General features: G+C 37.7%; 1 protein-coding gene and 1 long non-coding RNA gene across 2 annotated transcripts; both read right to left on the reverse strand.

Moving 5' to 3' along the window:
- Positions 1-7,473: 7,473 nt before the first annotated feature.
- On the reverse strand, positions 7,474-10,302 carry LOC113339590 (ubiquitin-conjugating enzyme E2 34-like). Its single transcript, XM_026584831.1, has 5 exons — positions 10,285-10,302; positions 10,143-10,180; positions 9,992-10,019; positions 8,726-8,817; positions 7,474-8,201 (listed from the first exon to the last, which is right to left on the reverse strand). The coding sequence occupies exons 1-5, from the start codon at positions 10,300-10,302 to the stop codon at positions 7,901-7,903; spliced, it is 477 nt and encodes a 158-aa protein (XP_026440616.1). The 3' UTR covers positions 7,474-7,900.
- Positions 10,303-10,969: 667 nt separating this feature from the next.
- Positions 10,970-12,515, reverse strand: LOC113340147. Its single transcript, XR_003355352.1, has 3 exons — positions 12,315-12,515; positions 11,271-11,424; positions 10,970-11,158 (listed from the first exon to the last, which is right to left on the reverse strand). It is a non-coding gene; the product is annotated as an uncharacterized LOC113340147 (long non-coding RNA).
- Positions 12,516-24,513: the final 11,998 nt, after the last annotated feature.

Below are 24,513 nucleotides of genomic sequence, written 5' to 3' on the forward strand. Positions count from 1 at the left end.
TTGAAAGCTACCATAACCGGTAGATATGCTAAATACAATACCTACCGATTATTGGTTTCTCCACATTCAACTTTCGTCAAATTAGCCGTTGGAGTTTTTGGAAAAAACAAAAAGAGTCGTTGGACCCTAAACCTATATAAAGAAACTCATATCTATCACCCCAATTGCACCAAACTCTTTCCTCTCTTCAGTTTTAATTTTCATAACAAAAAACATGGATATTGCTTTTGCCGAAGAAGAAGATTGTGCTATTTATAGAGCGTGGGTTGTGGTAACTACTCATGATCGTGTTCACAAGCTCCACAAATCGGAATCCGAAGAGAAGATATGGAACCGTATCTTAATGGTATTTGAGGCCTTAGATGGTAATCGAATTCGAAGATCATCCAATGACATTAAGATGAGAAAGAATGCGCTCGATAAGGAGATTGACAAACTTGAAGATGAGGAACGGTTTGTTAGGAACGCTTTTCCTTGGTGGACGTATGAAAAACGAGTAAGTATCTCTATAACTCCAACTCACATTAACAAAAGTTAGTACTAACTTGTTACTCATTCGTAATTTCAGAGAAATCTTGCGGATCGCCGGTATGTGGACCTCTACGGGAAACGATTTGAACATGAAGAATGCTACAAAATCAAGAGGAAAAATTTCTATGGTCACTGGAAGTTATGATTTGTTTTAATACTTTTATGGTCAATTAAGAGTATGGATTTAGGTGCTTTTGACGAAATTGTAAGGTTAAGGCCGTTTGAACTTTATGTAATGGATGTAATCGGAGTATTATTAATATAAAAACTAGCCGATTATACGAAATCGGTAGATTATTTTGTTAAACAACCTACCGATTATAATATTCGGTTATTTTATGAGTCAACTTACTTTCCGATTATGGTGTTGTTTGGTTCCAGGAAACAGTTTTTTTTTAACTTGTAATATTCGGAGGATAATGTTTTTGTAAAGTTCCGAATGTACGATGGCCCAAAAATCAGAATTTGGAAAACTTATACTTTTCAAATTTTGTCTTTGAAATAATCGGACGTTAAATTAGTTACCAAAACTTCCGAATATGGGATGTCTAACCTTCAATATTGGCCCTTGGAACCACCTGGAGCCATGGCGTGGTTTTTTTTGAACTTGTAATATTCGGAGGATAGGTTTTTTATAAAGTTCCGAATGTATGATGGCCCAAAAATCAGAATTTGGAAAAACTTATACTTTTCAAATTTTGTCTTTGAAATAATCGGACGTTAAATTAGTTACCAACACTTCCGAATATGGGTTGTCTAACCTTTAATATTGGCCCTTGGAACCACCTGGAGCCATGGCGTGGTTTGTTGTGAACTTGTGATATTCGGAGGATAGGTTTTTTGTAAAGTTCTGAATGTACGATGGCCCAAAAATCAGAATTTCAAAAAACTTATACTTTTCAAATTTTGTCTTTGAAATAATCGGACGTTAAATTAGTTACCAACACTTCCGAATATGGGTTGTCTAACCTTCAATATTGGCCCTTGGAACCACCTGGAGCCATGGCGTGGTTTGTTTTGAACTTGTGATATTCGGAGGATAGGTTTTTTGTAAAGTTCCGAATGTACGATGGCCCAAAAATCAGAATTTGGAAAAACTTATACTTTTCAAATTTTGTCTTTGAAATAATCGGAAGTTAAATTAGTTACCAAAACTTCCGAATATGGGCTGTCTAACCTTCGATATTGGCCCTTGGAACCACCTGGATCCATGACGTGGTTTTTTTTGAACTTGTGATATTCGGAGGATAGGTTTTTTGTAAAGTTCCGAATGTACGATGGCCCAAAAATCAGAATTTGGAAAAACTTATACTTTTCAAATTTTGTCTTTGAAATAATCGGACGTTAAATTAGTTACCAACACTTCCGAATATGGGTTGTCTAACCTTCAATATTGGCCCTTGGAACCACCTGGAGCCATGGCGTGGTTTGTTTTGAACTTGTGATATTCGGAGGATAGGTTTTTTGTAAAGTTCCGAATGTACGATGGCCCAAAAATCAGAATTTGGAAAAACTTATACTTTTCAAATTTTGTCTTTGAAATAATCGGAAGTTAAATTAGTTACCAAAACTTCCGAATATGGGCTGTCTAACCTTCAATATTGGCCCTTGGAACCACCTGGAGCCATGGCGTGGTTTGTTTGGAACTTGTGATATTCGGAGGATAGGTTTTTTGTAAAGTTCCGAATGTACGATGGCCCAAAAATCAGAATTTGGAAAAACTTATACTTTTCAAATTTTGTCTTTGAAATAATCGGAAGTTAAATTAGTTACCAAAACTTCTGAATATGGGCTGTCTAACCTTCAATATTGGCCCTTGGAACCACCAGGAGCCATGGCGTGGTTTGTTTTGAACTTGTGATATTCGGAGGATAGGTTTTTTGTAAAGTTCCGAATGTACGATGGCCCAAAAATCAGAATTTGGAAAAACTTATACTTTTCAAATTTTGTCTTTGAAATAATCGGACGTTAAATTAGTTACCAAAACTTCCGAATATGGGATGTCTAACCTTATATATGGGCCCTTGGAACCACCTGGAGCCATGGCGTGGTTTGTTTTGAACTTGTGATATTCGGAGGATAGGTTTTTTGTAAAGTTCCGAATGTACGATGGCCCAAAAATCAGAATTTGGAAAAACTTATACTTTTCAAATTTTGTCTTTGAAATAATCGGACGTTAAATTAGTTACCAACACTTCCGAATATGGGATGTCTAACCTTCAATATTGGCCCTTGGAACCACCTGGAGCCATGGCGTGGTTTGTTTTGAACTTGTGATATTCGGAGGATAGGTTTTTTGTAAAGTTCCGAATGTACGATGGCCCAAAAATCAGAATTTGGAAAAACTTATACTTTTCAAATTTTGTCTTTGAAATAATCGGACGTTAAATTAGTTACCAACACTTCCGAATATACCACACAAATCATTGTCATTTGAACTTGTCTAACTTAGTTACCCAAACAAATTTCCGAATGTACAACAAAAATCATTGTCATTTATCTGCTCTTCTTTACTTTACGACCGTGACTACCTCCCAGTCCTGCACGACCACGGGTTTGAGCACCTTCAGTTGGAGCACTTCAGTTGGAGCAGCTTCAGCGCTCGATGAAGCTCGAGTTCTTTTACCCGTCTTTGATACTGCCACCTTGGGCTGATGCCTCTTCGTGACTTTCTCCCCAAACTGGGCAGCATAATCTTCGTTATCCATATTATCAACTAGATCTCTAGCCTCTTTGATCTTCTCAGCTGGCATGGGATCTCCGCTCTTCAGCATGCAGTTAACATTTTGGAAACACGCTTGAACCTATTCACCTGTTTTTTATACGTAATGACATAACATCAAACGGTAATTACCTAAGATTTATAGGAATAATATAAAATGAACAAAAATATAAGAACACGCACCAGTCTATCATAACCAGCTGGTTTGTCTTTGATGATACAATTATAACTTGAACCCGCCGCAGTAGTGTTGGATTTGATTTCACGGATAACCAAAGGATGTGATACCTTGTTATACCAACTCATATAGTCTGGAGAATTTTCATCACCTCGGTGGTTCGTCTACCAGTGTCGATAATGAAGTCACTCTTATCCCAGTTATCAAGAACAGTAGGTGGGCCTGTGTGAACAATCGTGAGATTGTCACCACTAGAAGAACACAACTCCAACTCCAATTTGTAGTAATCCCCCATTTTCTCCAGAGGTTGATGTTGTATATACCCGTGTTGTCGCATCACCCTAGAGGGGTTATACATCACATATCCTGTGGGGTGCCACAATGGTCCAAAATAAAGGGACAAGTCCGACCGAACATTTATATGCCCACTGACTCGATCTTCCTTGTATGGATCAAAGCATACGTCCGAGGCCTTCAATTGGTCCAAAATCTCCCTCATGCGAATCAACTGCTGCTCCTTTGTCCTAGAACGGTTGTCTTCAAATATATACTTTGTTCCTCTAGGAGTACCTTTGCACCACCCCGGGTTCTCTCCGGCCAACTTCAGGATAGGGAAGTGGTCATAGATCCATGCCTATATACATAAGAAACCAAGTTTTAGTAAATAGATTGTGTATATTCGGTAGTAATTTCCAAACATAATTTCCGATTATATATAATCGGAGATAAAACTGAGTAGCTATCCACCGAATACCCAACAATCGGAAATATATATGGATCATTTCCTACCGAATATGCGTCATTTGGAGTTCAGTAACCTATAGTTTTTCTGGCCTGTATATTCGGTAGTAATATCAAAAACATATTTCCGATTATATATAATCGGGAAAACAATTAAGTACCCAGCCACCGAATAACCAACATTCGGAAAATAAGATGGATCAATTCCTACCGAATATGCGTCATTTGGAGTTCAGTAACCTATAGCTTTTCTGGCTTGTATATTCGGTTCTAATATCAAAAGAATATTTCCGATTGAATATAATCGGAAAACAAAGTAAGTACCTAACCACCGAATAACCAACATTCGGGAAACGAGATGGATAATTTCCTACCGAATATGCGTCATTTGGAGTTATGGATATGCATCATATGTATTGTTTACTGAATAACTATAGAGTGAGTTATAGAGTTAAAGAAAAAACCTGCAATAGAGCCACATTCCCGGCAACTTGGCAGGTTCCTAGCCTCGAAGCCTTTCTCAACTCTTCCATCAAGAATGCTAGGCATGCCGTGCCCCAAGAATAGTCACCGACTTCATGGAGAGGATCCAAAAGTTGTATAAGGTTGGCGTCGATCCGGTTGCCAGAAGTATTGGGGAATATGACACATCCCAATACACAAAGGAGATATGCGGTGGCAGCGTGGTTCACTTGCTCATCAGTTAACGTTCCATTCTTTTCCTTCTCCAAGGTGCCTCGAAACATATTCATCAAAGCTGTAATGTTGATCTATCTTGTTCTGTAACTTGCATGCCTCCTAAACTCTGTTGTTGTTGTCTCTTCATCCCAACCTAAGCACTTGTTAGTTAGAGAATAAAGTTGCGCCCAACTTAACTTCTTTGTGTAGTTAAACTTCACAGTTGTGCCTTGGTCGGGAAGGTTAAGAATCTGCACAACATCATCCGGGGTGATCGTCATCTCCCCAAATGGCATATGGAAAGTATCGGTCTCAGGATACATTCTCTCCACGAACGCCGATATGGCCACACGATCATGTTCCAACAATGAATTCTCGGCGGCATTAGATAACCCCGAGTTGGCAACAATTGTCTTGAACCTTTCACATTCACCGGATAAAGGCCACGCAAGCATTTTTGTTGGTGCGGCGGTAGGTTTGAGTAGACGGAAGGCATCTTGATGATCCTATTAAAGTACATAAAAAAATCCTTAATACAAGTATTACGATATAACACATAGACAATACATTAATAAAAAATAGTAATTTTATTACCTCGGTTTCATATATTTCTCTGGCCCATGAGTCTTTGTATCCAAATAGCAATTTTCCTCCATCCGCTGGTAGTCCAAGGATTGTTCCTGCTGGAATACCCTTCTTCTTCAAGTGCTGAGGGACAAGATGTGATGCTTTGTTAGCAATATCCTTCCTTACAACATCTTTTCCTTTTTTGGCTTTTTGGGTACCACTTGGTTGTCCTTCTTCTTCTACTCTTGCCACTGGATCAACTGGTTCAACACTTGGTCCTGCACTTTGTTGAGCGGCTTGTTCAACACTTGGTCGCACCCCTTGTTCACTGCCTTGTTGTTCAAAAGTTGGTTGCACTCCTTGTTGACTGCTTTGTTCTTGTTCGCTTTGTTGAGCACCTGAATTATCTTTGGCACTTCTTTCCCTCCTAGCACTAGCTGTCACTTTCTTCCTCCCTTCTCGACTTTGTCTAAACAACAAAGAAAGGAACAATATTTACAAACTATACAATCGGAAGACAAAGTATGGAAATATAACCCGAATGTACACATTCGGACGTAAGAAGACACATATTGTTCCCGAATACAAAACAATCGGAAGCTAACTAAACATATTTGCAACCGAATATACATCAATTGGAGTTCAGAAGCTGTAAATTTTTCATCCTACACAATCGGAAGACAAAGTGCACATCTATAACCCGAATGTACAAATTCGGAAGTAAGAAGACACATATGTTTTCCGAATGATAAAAAATCGGAATATAACTAAACACGTTTACAACCGAATATTCATCAACTGGAGTTCAGAAACTCTAAAATTTTATCCTACACAATCGGAGGTATAAAACATTATATTGTCTTCCGAATAAATACTGGCCCCAAAATGGTATTTTTCCTATATCAGAAATTTTGAGATTTTTTCAATATATACATTCGGTAGTGAGTGTTCTTCCGAATACTTTGTGTCTACTTAAATATATTCGGTAGCCAAAAAATTCATTAAACTACCGATTATTAGCAGTTTGTATCCAGGAAGATATGGCCACCAATATTCGGCAGATAATCATCAAATCTTTCTCCCGAATACTGTCGATGTTCTTGAAAAATGAAGAACACGACTACATTCGGAAGTAAATGAGCATGCATATCGTCCGAATCTGGATAAATAACCGAAAACCCTAGAAAAGTTTTTCTCGATTCGACGAATTAAAGCGAAATAAACCCCAAAAATGATAGATTCTTACCTAATTGGGGCCATTTGAAGTTGACGAAGTGTTTGAGTCTCGGAACCACCACCACCGACTACATTGCCGGGTACTTCTTCTTCGCGTTCTTCGCGTTCTTCTTCATTTTCAGCAAGAATTTCTTTATTTCTTGCTAAAATTCCAATGTTTGGATCAATACCCCGAGCAACATTTTTGGTTCTAGGTCTGTGGGTTTCATTTCTTTTTCCATTGTTTTATAATCGAATCGACGATGTTTTGATTTTACGATTCACGGCGATGTTTCGGTTGAACGAGGAAATTTTTTTTTTCTTCCACAATCGGAAGATAATATGAAACTGGAAGAAGAAGAGTTGAAATGAGTAGAATTGTTTTTGATTTGGTTTTTATACAGTTTTACCAGAAGGGCATTTATGTAACTTCAACCCCTTAACTAGAGTTTTTGGCTAGGTATAAATTGATGGCCCCTAAATCCTTTGGGGTGGCCCCTAAAAACGCCATGATAATTATGTTGTCATGCAGCTTGTTTAAGCAGCGCGCAAGCATAAATTTTCCCCTTTACATTTCGAGCAAGACCCGTCACAGTCGGTCATTGACCTGTGATCTGAGCAGGAGGCTCATTTGCACCTAAAAAGTCATTATTTGGGTGGTAAGCTTCCAAGGGATTCCCAAATGAGTAAACTATACCAAGTCTTTGTTCCCATAACCGAAAGTAGAAGCGACATTCCATTGACTTGTTAAAAAACATAAAGTGATAAAACTACAACTTGTGGTGCTGGTGGCTGAGGGATGCATAACACACTACCTGGATATATTAACATAATAAGAACAAACAAAAAAGAACCAAAAACTTATTTCGGGTTGACACGGTTTAATGACCTAAACAGAACTAGTTCAACACACTGAGGAAATGAAAAACCCAAAGAGAAACTATAGGTATATATACGACATCACCAGAAAAAAGTGTTTTCATGTTTTGAAACTTAGATGGCCTAAGTAACAGCTAGAATAACACTTAACACATTGTTTTGTTTTCCATACGTCAACACACAGCTGCAATGGGCTACTTTGGCATGACCATTCCTGCTATTTATTGCCCCCATTTAGCTGTGAGTTCGACAACAACTGAAAACAAACCCCTTCAACTCCCTTTGCTTTTACCCCTCATCACACCTATACAAAAGTTTGCTGGTTTTCCATGTCTAACAAACCAACAGACTACCTTCTATAAAAAAAGATTTTCTTCGCCACAAGATTATCAAGGTTGAAGAAGAGGCAAGGCCATCACAGCTCCAAATATAGAGAAAAGCACAAACAGCAACCAGACGGGGAAGTTCTTGGATCCCTTTTTGTTGTTTTTCACTGCTTCATTTCGAATTTCACCGTTAACTTGACCTTCTTCCAATACTGTTCCATTCCTGCCTGCTGGTACCGCAAGAAGTGGCGACGAATCATCACCCTTTTGGGCTGGTAATGACTGGTTGGTAACTGATTGCTCTGCAAGCTGCTGCTGGTTGTACTTCTCAATGTAGTCAGGGAACATTTTCCGGAATACCGGGCTGTCATTCCATTAGGGAGAATAAAATTCATTAACTACTAGGAATAATATGAATATTGTTTAAGTATAGGGACAGGGCCTACTGTTGAGTTACAGGGACAGTGCCTGTAAGATGATGCTAATAAAGGTACTATTATTGCTCTACAATACCAGGAACAGATTTACACCCATGTCGTTTTTTCAGTCATTCTACCAGGTAATAGTTCAACGTTTTCGGGTTTGAAAGATTTACTTGATTTTAATTAATAGGGATTTTTTCCTTACACAAGATAGCCAAAAGTTTTATGTGGGCAGTTTATGAAATGCATTACATACTCAGTGAAGGATTGACCCGACATGCATAGATTAAAATCTTCTCCATATATCCAAGCCTTTGATTTAGGCCCAATTCCCACCCATGGTATTAGTTCCTTTAAGTGGAGTTGAGCGCTCATGGTATGGACAGAATGTAAAACGGTTTAAAGGTCCATCAAATACTATACAACATGAAGAAAGTGATAGGAAAACCCTGTCTCAGAAACATACCTTTTACAATTAAAAGCAAGAGAAGCCTTTGCAAGTCTCTGCTTCTCAGCTGCAGTAGTTGAGACACTTCCAGTGGTGGGACTGTTATCCATCTGCATTTGAGATAAACAAAATGCTCTTATGACTCTGTTCTTTGACATTGACAGGGAACTTATAGGTTGCTTAATTTAATAGTGCAAGTAATCAGATTTCTGAACTAACAAAAGCTTTTCAAATTCTGTGTATTGCATTAAGTGTTGAAACTTACATGCTTACAATATGAACAACAACAACAACGTCAAAACCACGTGTCAGCATTGTCAATTGTTAAATTTCTCGGTGAAAGTAACATTTATTATCTTGAAAATCAGAAGGTTTGCTCTGTCATGTAGGAATTTCGACAATCCAGTAGACACTGGGTGATCAAGAAGGATAGGCGTTTGCTACACCGAATATTAACTTACGTGATCTCGTATAAGACATGTTTGGGAAATTCAATGTGTATGATCATTAATATTGGCAAGAGAAGAAAGTGCAATTACCTACTACGAAGAAGAAAATATGGTTATTGATCAAATCAAGGTTTTAGGTTCCATTTCTGGTGGATAAAAATGTCATTTTGTTAAGTTATAATTGGCCTTACAATATTCAAACTAGTAGATAGACAAACTACCATATTAAAGTTTCAACGTTGCCCAAACACCAAATCATAACCGAACAAAATAACACTTATATCCACTGGATCGAAAGCCTAAAACTCGACTTCATCAATAATCATATTATTTTCTTATTCATGATAAAAAAATTGCACTTTCTTGTTATTTCCAATCTTCATACTCATACACATAAATTTTTCCAAACATTTCTACTATAAGTTCACGTAAGTTAATATTCAGGTGCAGCAAACGACATTCCTCTTAAAACACCCTAAGTTTTTAGATTAGTCAAAATTCCAGCATATAAAGCAAACCTTCTGATTCCCCAAACCAATAAATGTAGCTTTTATAGTTTTATTGAATGTTTATCAACTTAGTCCTGGCCATCAATTTCAATGATATTGTTGCTGTGGTTCAGATTGTAAGCCAATAAGTTTCCACTCAATCCATACGAAATTCTCTTAAAATCACTAAGATAACCAAGGCGCATTCAAATTTCGGAACGGACAAAAACACATATTTGGGAATTTTTCTTTTCTTCGAAATTTGAAAAAGAGCCCGTATTGTAACCCTGATTAAAATGACCCTTGTGATACAAAAAGCAATAAATTATAAGCAGGTATGAACTCACCATGAATGACAGAAGTCCTGTGAGCATACTGCATCAATGATACTAAACAAATTAGTTCGCGAAGTAGAATGGTGATAGTACTTGCTTCAAACACCAAAGCATGATATAAGACTAGGACATTACAGAAAAGCTCATAGTTGTGAATGCATACCTTGACGGACCACATTGGGTTCCCAACTCTCTGGATGACTGAAAAAGAAGGGAAAGAAGTGCTATGTAGATCAGCACTCAAGTCTAGACCACCAAGCACTATGAGATACAAAAAGAAACACTTCGATTAAAGAATAACTTACAGTCACCTGGACAAGCATATTTCTTTGAGTGATAAAACGTCCGTTCGGTGTTCATCCAGCTGAAGGATTATTAGTTGCAAACAGAACCAAGTCGTCTCCAGATATAGGAAATACCAGTAAAAGTAACATAATAAACAAGACAGGTAGAAGAGTGATGGGGTACCATAATACCTGATGCCTGGTGGTTTGAATGGGTATTCCGGAGGAAACTTAATCTTCCCTGGTAGAATCCCCTATTTTGATGAAATTAAAAAGAAAACTCAGGATGATAGATGTGGATAAAGCTCAAGGGTCATCCATATCAATGAGCTAGTGACCAACGAAGGATCCTGAAGTAGAATTGAAAATTGAAATGTAACACTGATCTTCTTCTTAACAAAATGAAACATTTAATGTACCGCAAATGGTGTGCCTTCACTTCCCTCCAGAACAATCTGAAGAAAGTCAAAGTAGAAGGAACCAATAAGAGAACACCATGAACAGAAAGAAATTGCATCCAGACGGTTGGAACCAGGAGTACATACATGTGTCAAATTACAGTCAAATCATATGATGTGACCCAGGTACACAGACAAGTGACTAGAAACACTCATGTTGAAATCACAGGCAACAGAATGATAACAACAATGAAAACATAAATAAGTATCTTCTTCCATGAGTTTGCTTTCCAGTCTTCTACAGTTTCTATTCGATGTAATAAAAAGGAGGGCAAATATTGAGAAAGCCATTCATAGTAAACAATACAGCTAACAAAATCCTTGGTGAACCAATCTATATAATGTTAAGACAAGAAACTTGGCAAAGACAAAAATAACTCACGCCACTCAAGAATGTCACTTGGTGAAGGACGGGCAACGATGTGGGAAACTGGTTCCTACAAAATCATTAGATAGTTGTATAAGGGTAAGCAACCTCGGACAAGAAACCAACAAAAGAAGAAGAAAAAACAGAAAAAATTAGAGGCTAATTGCTTCTTAGGGACATACTTTACAAAGTGCTCTGTATTCCTTCTGAAGGCGCTTGATGCAGGAACTGTCAGCCATTCAATCGACAGCCAAATGATTCAACTAGAAGATAAATCCTAAACAAAATTTTCTGTTTCTTCGACCAGTGAAACTTCAATGCGGTAAACCTGTGGACCTAAAATAAAGAAAACATGAATAAAATTAGTGAACATAGCACAGAAAAAACAAAGACAAAAAGAAAAAAACAATCTTAAGTAATAATAGTTATACAAGAAACTATCAGAGCTTATCTATCGTTGCGAACATAATCAACAAAACACGAAGGTAGAGTATGAATCCGCTACAGGCCTAGCGGCTTAGTTATACCATGCCTTCCTATCTAAAGAATAGAATAATAGCAGAACATACAGTACCCCACACCCCACATCGGTACCTAGTTTTATTAAGTACTAACAGTTAGCAACCAACTTAAACCGTTAAATGCCAAAAAAGATGACAAAGAATGCTAATATCATCCACTCTGCCTAATGTGACAGTCTCACTTTCACTTCACCGGTTCAAACAACCCCCAATTCCCCATTTAAAAAACAAGTCTCTCTATCATTGATGCCTCTACTAAGAGGCACACCTCACCTGAAAAAACCCCTAAAATTAACCTACCCCAGCAACCAAATTAGTGAAAACCCCACAAATTATAACTCAATAATGTCAGATTATTGACTACTGATAACCTCGTTACTAACCAGAACTAAAATTACTCTAAAACGAAGCAAAAATCCTTAAACTAGAACACAGTTTACCATTTCTTTTCCCCCTTGGAATTTTTACTATCAGGATATAAACACAATAATGTCGATTGTTGAAACCCTAACCAAAACACTTTCCGATCATAAAATCAAACTAAACTTCTTCATACAATCTACTTAATTAACCTTCTAAACACAAGAAACATCAATTAAATTTTCATAAAGATTCAGAATCATCGAACAAAAACTTACAGAATCGAAAGAAGAAAAAAACCCTAAAAAAATCAGAAAAAAATTGAAAAGAACTAGTAAAAATTACCTGAGATCTGGTGTGTATGTGTGGAAAGAGATTGGATGATGCTGATCTGATGAAGAATTTTTAGAGTTACTGATGTTTGAATCGAGTCATCGGATCTTGAAAATCCAATTTTATTTTTCGGTGGAGAGAAAGCAAAAGGTGTTTCTGGGGGAGGGAGTCTTTCTCGACTGGCGGAAGGAAGTGTTTGTGAGTGTGGGGTGGAAATAATGGTACTACTCCTTTCGGAAGGAAATATGGGACAAAAAAGGTGTCCATGTTGTCCACTGGAGGATAATATGACGAAATTACCCTTCCAAAAACGATTGAGAATTTTGATAAAGTACGCCTATTCTCAGATTTAATAAGTTACCCCAGTTTATTTTTTGGACTATACGGCCACTGGTAAGTTTTCCATCTAAGTTAGTCAACGCTAGTTTATTTTTCTAAATCTTCTTTATTTACCCTCTACTCGTTGTCACGTTTACCTTTTACTTCACTTTTCAGGTTTGTCGAGCTCTGTTTAGGATTGTTTCACCATATTCAAGTTCGTTACATCATTTTTCCAAAGGGGCTCATCATTCCAGGTGTCTTGGGGTTTTTAGTTGGTGGAGAATCAACTTTCTACAATAATTTTTAAGTTCATCGAGCCTGGTTCAGTTTCGTTACGTTACTCAAGACCGTGAAATCATTTATCCTCCCAAACAAAGTGATGTGATTCAGGGGTAAATATGAATTTTTAATAGGTGGGATAACTGGTACCTTGCACTTAACTGGATAGAAACCGTTATTTGAAAAAACGGTCAAAAAAATGGTACATTGGAAATTACAAAAAAACGGGGGCATTTTGTTTTCAAAATAGGGATACTTTATAAAAAAATATCGACATATTTCCCACAATCGACATATGGTGTCGACGAATCTTGAAATCTGGTTGATTACTAGCATCATTAGTAAATATAAAAATATTTGGTATCGATGAGTTTCGAAGTCTGGCGATTGATATCATCATTGAACAGTGAAGACACATAACTTCATATAGATTTTAGTGGCTATTTCTTTCTTACTCGCTGAACACGAAAACAAAATATCACTTTTTTAGAACATCATGATAAGTTGTGTACTTATCAAGCTTCATCATCCAACACACGAAAAATGGGTCATTTGCCCAAAATCCATAAAGTGCGGGAGTAATGGACTTGTAAAATATATGCCTGGGTGAAAAAGAAACAAGAAAATTTAGTCATGAATACCCTTTAGTTTAAACCTTATTCTTTATAATATCTTTTTCTCTCTCCAATTTATTTTCTTTCTCCAATTTAAAATTAATCGCGAGAAAGGTCTTAACTTCCGAAATATAAGTCGAATTTTAATAAATTTTACACTTTTGGAAAGGGTTCCAAAATCTCTACAAAACAAGATCCATTGTTGATATGAAATTCGAAAAAAAAAATATTTTGAACCGGACTGATGATACATTATGCACCTAGGTGCAACCTAGCCAAAATTTATTTCCTATAAAAATATGTATTATGTACCCAAGTGCAACTTGGACAAAATTTATTTCATATAGAAATATGCATTATGCACCCAGGTGCAACTTGGCCAAAATTTATTTGTTATATGAATATACATTATGCACCCAGGTGCAACCTGACCAAAATCCATTTCATATAAGAATATGCATTATGCACCCAAGTGCAACCTGGCCAAAACCTATTTCCTAGAAGAATATGCATTATGTACTCGGGTGCATTTTGTATACTTCATGGATAAATTTAGGTTTATCCTAATAATCACCTGCAATATATTATTCCCAACCAAAAACACTAGTTCATATTCTCAGGTAATAAATTCACCACTATTACAATCACATTCACCATCGAAATATCAACAAAACACAAATATTAAACAATAAAAATAAGAGAAACAACAAAAAATTCAAAAAAAATATACGTTATGCACGAACCCACAATTGGGGGATGTTGAAACTAATTGGGGGATAGAGGAAAAGGACAAAACATGGTTCCAAATATCAATTCAGGGTCACCCCTTATCTTAGTAATTTACGTAATACCTAATCTACCCCTCACTAATCAGTATTAGTGTTTAATTATAATTAAGGAAATCATAAGATTATTTGATAAAAGATTAGTGTGTGTTTTTATTTGTATCTGGGTGAATGAGGTGAGAGTAGAAGGAGGGAAAAAATATTTGAGAGGGAACTTTTTTGGGGGAAAATGGAAGATGATTGTGAAGAGAGAATTGCTGCTGCTGAATCTTTAGCTCAACTACAACAAGGAGCATATCTTGAATCTTCAGCTAATGATAACAACTCACAATTGCAACTCTTTGTTGAGCCAACACCCTTGAATGATGATTTTTACGAGCATGGAGAGTTTTTTGAAGAATCTACACAAGAAAGCAAACTTGCACAACATACAAGCATCCCAATACATAGGTAAATCTGCTAAGGGGTTGAAAATTTGATTTTTTTTCTTTGAACTCACCATTTTTCAGCTGAAAAATCTCGGTGCCGGCATATTAGTGGTATGAATACAATGCCGGTATCCCACATACCTGCATAGTATTCATAGTACGGCCATGCCGGCAGCCCGATATCCCCCATTTTGAAATTCAAACTGGCATAGTATTCAACCAAAAATCTATGCCGGCACAAAAGTTACTTTTGACCTACCAAGGAATATTTTACGGAATATACTACCGACATGGTTATATTCAAAGATTACCATGATGGTACTGCATGAAAAACATACAGGAAGCAGTGCCTTCCAAAGCTAAATACTGGCATAGAAAATTAACTAACTACCAAGACGGAAAGCACTACCGGCATGGAACCACATATAACGAGAATGCTGGAACCACCACCGGCATTCTTTAATTAGAACATTACCATGCCGGTACCTACAAAAAAAAACATACAAGAAGTGTTTTCCAGCGTTGATTTCAAATGAAATTTGTATGCCGGAAAAGGTTTCAAATTTGGTCTTCAGTTTTGGCTCAATTCGACCATGCCGGAACATTGGTCGAGCATGCCGGAACTCTTTTCCGGCATAGTGTTTTTAATTTCTTTTGGAACTAATTTATTTTCTTTTCATTTGATCCTTAGGTGGCGACATATATTGATCCAACAAATGCAAAGCCGCTTGGTCGGGATACATCGGACACTATAAAATGCCTCTGTTATGTTACCAAATAATACATTTCACCTAGTATCTTGAACTTTACTAATGGATTGCTTGTAACGAACCTTCTAATCTCCCATTGTTGTCTTTATGTGGGGAATAAAAGATCCAAAGGAAGCAATCGCTTGGGCTAAAGATACGGCTCTTAAGAACATGTGTGTGTTGGTGAGGAATACCCAAGGTTCAAATACCCGTTTTGAGATGGTTTGCGAGAGAAGTGGGCAATACAAGGCGAAGAATATCCACAAGAGAAAGGATTATGTATATCCTGTAACACCCCGAGTTCCGGACCAGGGTCAAACCCATATGGAGATCCGAACTCGAAGAGTTACGGGTCAGAAAGATACTTATGCATATATATTTCTCTTAGTTAATTTTTTTTTACAACAAATATAATTTAACCTTTCTAATATGAATTTAAACATATGAATTTTCTAATCATTTGTAACAACATTTCCAGCAAACTTATTATTTCAAATTACATCTTAATCAATACAATGAAAAGATTCAAATCGCTAAGATACTCAATCCTAGCTTCCGCTGCGCGACTCTAATAAATCTGTAAGGATGTCAATTGGGGGTGAGATAACAACTCAGTAGAATGGATTATCAATTCTCTAAAGATGCGTAAACATAATCATTTTTATCAAGGAAAAACATATGACAAGAACATGGTACAACTTTAATGAATACATGATATATTCAAGAATCACAATACCAACAATATTTTCGATAAATTATCCAATCTAGAATTCAGTTTATGAGTTCATGACATTAATATTATTATCAACAAATCATCAATTTAAGTTTCAATACATCATTCACATATTAACATTGTCACCAACAAGCCATGAGTTCACAACATTTATATTATTATCAACAAACTATTTATCAAATCACCCATTTAGGATTCAACTCATCAATTCACAACAACAATATTGTTTTCAACAATTCATCCATTTGAATTTCACAAATGAGTTCATAACATCGATTATGTTTCTAATAACTCATTTAATTTAGATTTCGAACACATTATTCACATATTTATAAGTCACTCAAACCATGAGTTCACGGTACGAAAACCTTGGTTCTAACACCCGCCTATCGTTTATCGGCACGGATAGCCTCCATCGACGTCAGGAACAAAAGTTCCTATGGGGATCATACCCATTTGCTCTCGGGGATCATTACCCGTTTCATTCACAGTACGAAAACCTTGGTTCGTAAGCCACCTATCATTTACCGGCACGGACAGCCGCCATCGATGGTCGGGAAACACAAGTTCCCATGGGGATCATTACCCATTTAACTCTCGGGGATCATTACCCGCCGTTAGCATGAAACAGTATTCCATCTAACGGAAAAACATGAACTCATTTCCTTTTATAAATCGTTTGTACACACAACACAAGCAACCATGGCATAAGAACATAATTTTCTTTCAAGCATTTCTATAAACAAGCTAACTGCATCCATTTTGCATCATACATATTTGTGCGATTTATTCATCTGATCTTCCTGACATCTTTACAGAACATACATAGCTCCATAAGCAACCACATATCCAAATTTCACGGAAAACCAACGGTTCAAACAAAAGTTATCGAATTTACAAGGACATCCTAAAAACTGGGCAGATTACATGTCATTACCAAACAATTCATGATAAATTCATAGAAATATCAAATTGACTCAATCCAAAGCACACTGATAGATAAATCACAAATTTACAACATTTTCTAGGACTCAAATCGTTTTAACATCATTAAGACTTCCTAAGGATATCAAAAACACAGAAAAGCGGAACTGTCCATAATTTCAGAAATTATCATCCAAATCCAAACACATATTCAACAGTGAATTTGTGGTGTATTGTTCTCAAAATTTAACCATAGTTACCTAATCATGTTATCTAACCATTTCAAAAGTCTGATCATCATTAGGAGATATATATTTGTGTGATTAAATTACTAAATCCTAACGATACAAAATCATACAAAATAAACACCCAAAGAAAAAACCAAAAGAGAAAGGGGTTTCATGATGTGAAAATGAGAAGCACACAAAACACTTGCAAGTATACAAGGTCAAGATTTATAATATAGTGATGAGTGGGGGTTTGTCCACAGGGAGAGGAGCATACAAGAAGTCTTCCTAGCTAAAGTGTGTAGTGATGATGCAAGGCAAAGCAATATGGCATACAGACAAGAACCACAGCAGCAAGGAACCACAACAAGGAAAGAAAAACAGACAAGAACCAAGGCTTGGAAACCAAGGGCAGAGGTGAGGATTGTGCACTGATTTCAGTGCACAGAAGGCTTCAAAGTGCAAGAAAAAAAAGCAAGAAAATAAACTGAATTGAAAGCATACAGGACTGAAAATGTAAGTGACTGAGAAGGAATTGGTGGGTAAGCCAAGGCTTAGGATCCACCTTGTGTCCTAATCAAATGACATGTTTCTAGGTTGTGTTTGATCCTATGCATACATCTAGAAATGGAAGAATACCAAATTGCTCAATAGTTTGCCCCTAGCATTGGCTGTCTTTTGACAGAACAACCAATCACAGGCACTCTGTGCATTGGTATCTCCCATTTGCTCAAGCAAAACAGGGCAACAGGAGAACTATCCTAGCAACCTGTCAATTGACAGTGCACAAGGCTTCAGCTGAGCCTTGGCCTGATGCTGTTTAGCTCATGCTAAACATGATATGGCAACATACATTCATTAAGGAAGATGATTCATACACATTTAACATTCAAGATACAATTCTAAAAACACATGCAAAAATAACTATCAACAGATAAGCAACTGAAATTGAAATTCATTAACTGATGGTTGTCTCAATTCTCTACTGGCTAGTCCAGAGAGATACACAGTGTGTTTCACACACTCCACATAACACCAATTTATACCCCCCCTATCAGAATTAGGGTTCACAACCCCTTTTCCCCAAAATCAGAAAATCAGGTGAAATTGATTTACCTAATGTTGATGAGATACTCGCTCCATCTCGTCGACCCGCTCTCCAATTACTTCTTCTCGTTCATCTCCTGCTCCAATTTCTGCTCTAACATCAACTTATATCTTCAATTTCTCACCTAGGGTTTCAGTGATGAGAGATGAGAAATTGAGGAGATTAGTTGATGAAAAAGAGGTAAAATGTGATAGTGATGATGGGTTTAGGTGTGGTGGTGGTAGAGTGATTTGGGGGAGAAGATAGTGGAGTGATTTGGGGGAAGGTAGTGGTGATGGAGACGGACATGGTGGTACTGTTGCAGAGGGGGGGGGGGGGAAGGTGGTTTCGATGGATTTGGGAGAAGGGTGTGTTTGGCTAATGGGTGTAGGGTTCGGGTACTAGGGTGTTGAGCAGGTGAAGAGGATTTTGATGTTTCGCGAGCTGGACCGATGGATGGAAGATGGTAGGTGGATCTGACGGCGATGCAGAGGCAGGCGATGAGCGACCGTCGGATGAAGAGATACGACGAAACGAACGGTACTTGATGGAGTTAGGTACTGTAGTGTAAGGCGGAGATATCAAACTTCGATGCATAGCAAGGGAGCGACCGTCGGATGCTCCTGAGAACTGATCTGACGGCTGAAGACGCAAGCGGGTATGGATTTGGGTTTTAGGCTTTTGGGTATAGAATATGGGTTTGGGAAATGAGTTTGGGCTTGGAAAACCTTGAGCCCACTTCTTCTTTAAGAACAACTTTCTTCTTCTTGAGCCCATTTCCAGCTTTTTGGACGTGCGCTCCATTCTTTGGGCGTTGCTTCCTTCGTAATTTCTCTCCCGGCTTTTCACCACTTTTCTGCTCTTTTTGCTCCGCAACTCATCCAATCTTATTATTATTACCTAAAAATGCAAAATTAAGTAAGAAAAATTTATTCTTGAAAACAATGAAAATACAGAATATGGGATAAAATGTAGAATTAATGCAAAAGATGAGTTAAATGCCAACAAAAGGGATAAATATATACAATTATTTGGCACTCATCAAATACCCCCAAACCTGAATTTTACTTGTCCTCAAGTAAAACAAAACTAAGGAAATCCTAACTATACCACTGTCGCTGGTCTCTCGAATGCATTTAGCGTATGCACTAAGCCTTTTAAACCACTAAGTGTCCCTAGTGGACGAGTTGAAGTCTCGTGAAGGTTTGCTTAGAACGTACCTACAAAGTTCTAGGTCAAAATATAAGCTCAGATTCCATCAAATGTGACATGTGCAAAACAGTTTTAAGCTCACAGCAAAATGGAGATGTCAATCTAGCTATCGAAGGCACAATCCTAGCACTGATAACAAAAAAAGACATGTGATAAGAGTGTAAAGTGTATCTACACATGTGTAAAGAAAGATCTGAAGTCATGACTACTAATCACCAAGAGATAGTTTCTCAGGCTAAGAACTGAGGTCGAAATCTAGCTAGCTGTCCGGACTTTACGAGAATTGTGAATGAGTTGGAGGTATTTCACAATTACTCGCGTTGTACATCAATGGCATACACCCTCCTTGCTTATTACAAAACAACAAAATGACTATTTACATGACTCTTATTTACATTGACTATTCTCTTTTTATTTTTGGAACAAGAGAGGATGGAATTGATAAATACTTGATTTTTTTTTTTATTTTTCTGATTTTTTTTTTTTTTTTTTTTTTTTTTTTTTTTTTTTTAAGAAAACTTTTGATACATAACAAAAGAAACAAAGATTACATGACACTTTGCAAGAGGTAGCCCTTTTTGATGCACCCAGTTAAATTCGATGGTTGTCTTTCTTAATGTAACCTCCACCTTCTATCCCAACCAACCAAAGAACAAGCTAGTCAAGTTTCGTTCAGTATTCTAAAGTGATTGGCAATCGTAACTTCCTATCAAACACCTTGAAGATCGAGGCCATACATGTATTGGTAGATCGTGCGCGTGCAAATTTCTTATCACAATGTGAATTGTGCTAGAATCAGGGTGCCTAAATATCTAGACTAAGACTCCTAATAAAATACATATTTGCACAAGAGTCAACATTTCAAGGTAAATGAGCTCCATTTTTTATGATTTTTCATTTTTTTTTTTTTTTTTTGAATTTTGATTTTTTTTTTTTTTTTTTTTTTTTTTGGAATTTTTCAATTTTTTCAAAAAGAAGAAGGAGTTTTGTTTTCAATTATGGCAAATTATCATGGTATCTACTCTATACCCCCAAACCTAAACTAAACATTGTCCTCAATGTTTCAAAAATGGAAAGAATTATAAAACAATATATGAAAGGAACATGCTGAGTAGAGTAAAAGGAGAGAGAATACCCGATTGTACGGTGGCAGCTTGATTAAAACTCCGTTATTCAAGGCAAAAATCCATCATATTAGGAGTCACAATGGATGAGCACAAAATATACACAAAAGGAAATTTAACTAACACATTATCTACAAGAAAATTTTGGTTTTTAATGGGATTGGACTTTTTGGAAAAAATTTGGTTTTGTTGGGAAACATTTGGTTTTGATGGGAAAACGAAAATTTTGGTTTTTAGGGAAAATTTGGAAAACTTTTTTGGTTATTTAGGGAAAGAGTGGACCAGTTTAGTCCACATAGACTGGGTCCTCCAGGTTGGTTGTTTCAATGTCGGGTGGAAATGGCTCAAGGAATGGCTTTAATCTCTGCCCGTTGACTTTGAAAACGTTCTTGTTGGAGACATCCTCCAGCTCTACACGCTCCATGAGGAAAAACTGTGCGTACTAGGTACGGACCCTTCCATCTGGAACGCAGTTTTCCTGAAAAAGATGTAACGGGAGTCATACAGCAAGACTTTCTGACCAGGAGTGAAGGATTTGCGTAGAATACGCTTGTCATGAAACATCTTCATCTTCTGCTTGTACAGCTTGGCACTGTCATAAGCCTCATTTCTCAATTCTTCCAACTCGTTGAGTTGAAGTTTCCGTTGAATTCCAGCTTCGTCCAGAGAAAAGTTCAGCTCTTTGATTGCCCAGTAGGCACGATGTTCTAATTCCACAGGTAGATGGCACGGCTTTCCATACACTAGACGATAGGGGGACATGCCAATTGGTGTCTTATAAGCTGTTCTATAGGCCCACAAAGCATCATTCAATCTCAATGACCAATCTTTCCTGGACGGGTTGACCGTCTTTCCAGAATGTGCTTAATTCCCTATTAGACACTTCCACTTGTCCACTAGTCTGAGGGTGGTACGGAGTAGCAACCTTGTGAGTTATGCCATACTTGCGTACTAAAGACTCAAAGTACTTGTTACGAAAATGTGAACCGCCGTCACTGATGATAGCTCTAGGGGTACCAAAACGTGCAAATATGTTTTCCTTTAGAAATGAAAGTACCACCTTGTGGTCATTTGTTCTGGTTGCTATGGCTTCTACCCACCCACTTAGAAACGTAATCAACTGCGACTAGGATGTACAACTTGCTGTCAGACATGGGAAATGGACCCATGAAGTCTATCCCCCAAACATCAAAAATCTCCACAATCAAAATGGGGTTCAATGGCATCATGTTTCTCCTCGAAATGCTTCCTAGCTTTTGACAGCGTTCACAAGCAACACAATAATCATGGCAATCCTTGAACAATGATGGCCAATAGAATCCACACTGCAAGATCTTTGCAGCGGTTTTCTTGGCACTGAAATGGCCTCCACATGCTTGGTCATGACAGAAAGATATCACATCTTTCTGTTCAGTGTTGGGGACGCATCTCCTAATGATTTGGTCTGGACAGTACTTAAACAAATATGGGTCATCCCAAAGGAAATGTTTGACTTCAGCCAGGAATTTAGAGCGGTCTTGTCTCGACCAACGTGAGGGCATCCTACCTGTAGCGTAGGTAGTATAACAATATCAGCAAACCAAGGAAGGTCTGAGATAGACATCAGCTGTTCATCTGGGAATGATTCTCTAATCAGCTCAGATTCATCAATAGACTCTAAGTTAATCTAGACAAATGATCAGCAACCACATTCTCACATCCTTTCTTATCACGGATTTCGAGATCGAATTCCTGTAATAAGAGTATCCATCGAATAAGGCGAGCTTTAGCATCCTTCTTGGAAAGAAGATACTTCAAAGCCGCATGGTCTGTGTATATGATGATCTTAGACCCTATCAGATAAGATCTAAACTTGTCTAATGCGAAAACGACGGCAAGCAATTCCTTCTCGGTAGTTGAATAATTGAGTTGGGCATCATTAAGGGTTTTGCTAGCATAGTATATCACATATGGTAGTCTATCAACTCGCTGTCCTAAAACAGCACCAACAGCATAATCAGAGGCATCACACATAAGTTCGAACGGAAGCTTCCAATCGGGTGGTCGGACTATAGGAGCGGTGGTGAGAAGGGTTTTTAATTCCTCCCATGCCTTCACACAAGCAGCATCGAAATTGAAGGCAACATCTTTGGAGAGAAGACTGCACAGAGGTCTGGAGATTTTGCTGAAATCTTTGATGAATCGCCGGTAAAAACCAGCATGACCTAGAAATGATCTGATCTCCTTCACAGAGCAAGGTTGTGGTAGATGTTGAATGAGGTCAACTTTAGCTTTATCCACTTCAATTCCTTTTCTGAGATGATGTGTCCTAGAACTATTCCTGAATTCACCATAAAATGGCATTTTTCCCAATTTAGAACAAGGTTCTTTTCTTTACATCTGGATATCACGAGGGCAAGATGCTTCAAACATTCGTCAAACGAGGAACCAAAAACAGAGAAATCATCCATAAAGATCTCGAGAAAACTATCTATCATGTCAGAAAAAATGCTCATCATGCAACGCTGAAAAGTAGCAGGTGCATTACACAACCCGAAGGGCATACGTCTATAAGCAAACGTCCCAAATGGACACGTGAATGTAGTTTTTTCCTGATCTGGAGCAATGTGAATTTGGTTATAACCGGAAAAGCCATCTAGAAAACAGTAGTGACTGTGTCCAGACACACGTTCTAGCATTTGGTCAATGAAAGGGAGCGGGAAGTGATCCTTCCTTGTTACTGTGTTCAACTTCCTGTAGTCGATGCATACTCGCCATCCTGTGGTTGTACGAGTAGGGACTAATTCATTCTTGTCGTTCTGAACTACAGTAATGCCTGACTTCTTAGGCACAACTTGAATGGGACTAACCCATTTGCTATCGGGAATTGGGTATATGATACCCGCATCAAGTAGTTTCAGGATCTCTCCTTTGACTACATCTCTCATGTTAGGATTAAGTCTCCTTTGCATTTCCCTCGATGGTTTGGCATTCTCTTCAAGGTTAATGTGGTGCATGCAAATGGTGGGACTAATTCCTTTGAGATCTGAGATGGTCCATCCTAAGGCCTCTTTGTGTTCCTTAAGTACTTCTAAAAGCTTACTTTTGTTCCGTGTCTAAACATGATGAAATAATGACAGGTAAAGTATCAGAAGAACCTAGGAATGCGTACTTCAACGTACTAGGCAACGTTTTCAATTCAAGCTTGGGTGGCTCAACAATGGATGGAATAAGCTTGGAATCAGAGAGTAGGGGTGGTTCCACTTCATATTTCCTTTCAGTGACGTCCATTTGAGGTACAGATTCGAGCAGAGATAGGACGTCACTACAGTATGCATCATCATAGGAATCAGGGTTAAAGTTCTCCATACATGCTTGAAAGGGGTCGACGGATAGAATGTTAGTCAACGAATCTTGCATTAATCCTTCAATCATATTAACTTCATGCACATCATCATCATCAAGATTCACAGGTTGTTGACTAATATCGAACACATTCAATTCTACCGTCATGTTACCAAAAGACAGTTTTAACACTCCATTCCGACAGATGATCGCGTTGGACGTAGCCAAGAAAGGACGTCCTAAGATGACAGGAATGTGACAGTCTGGGTTTTGTACAGGTTGAGTGTCTAAGACAATGAAGTCTACGGGAAAATAGAATTTGTCAACCTTGATCAAAATCTTCGACCACTCCACGAGGAATCTTGACAGATCGGTCTGCCAGTTGTAGAGTGATATGTTGGTTT

This window comes from Papaver somniferum, unplaced genomic scaffold (genome assembly GCF_003573695.1).
Source record: "Papaver somniferum cultivar HN1 unplaced genomic scaffold, ASM357369v1 unplaced-scaffold_21, whole genome shotgun sequence".
Lineage (NCBI taxonomy): Eukaryota > Viridiplantae > Streptophyta > Magnoliopsida > Ranunculales > Papaveraceae > Papaver > Papaver somniferum.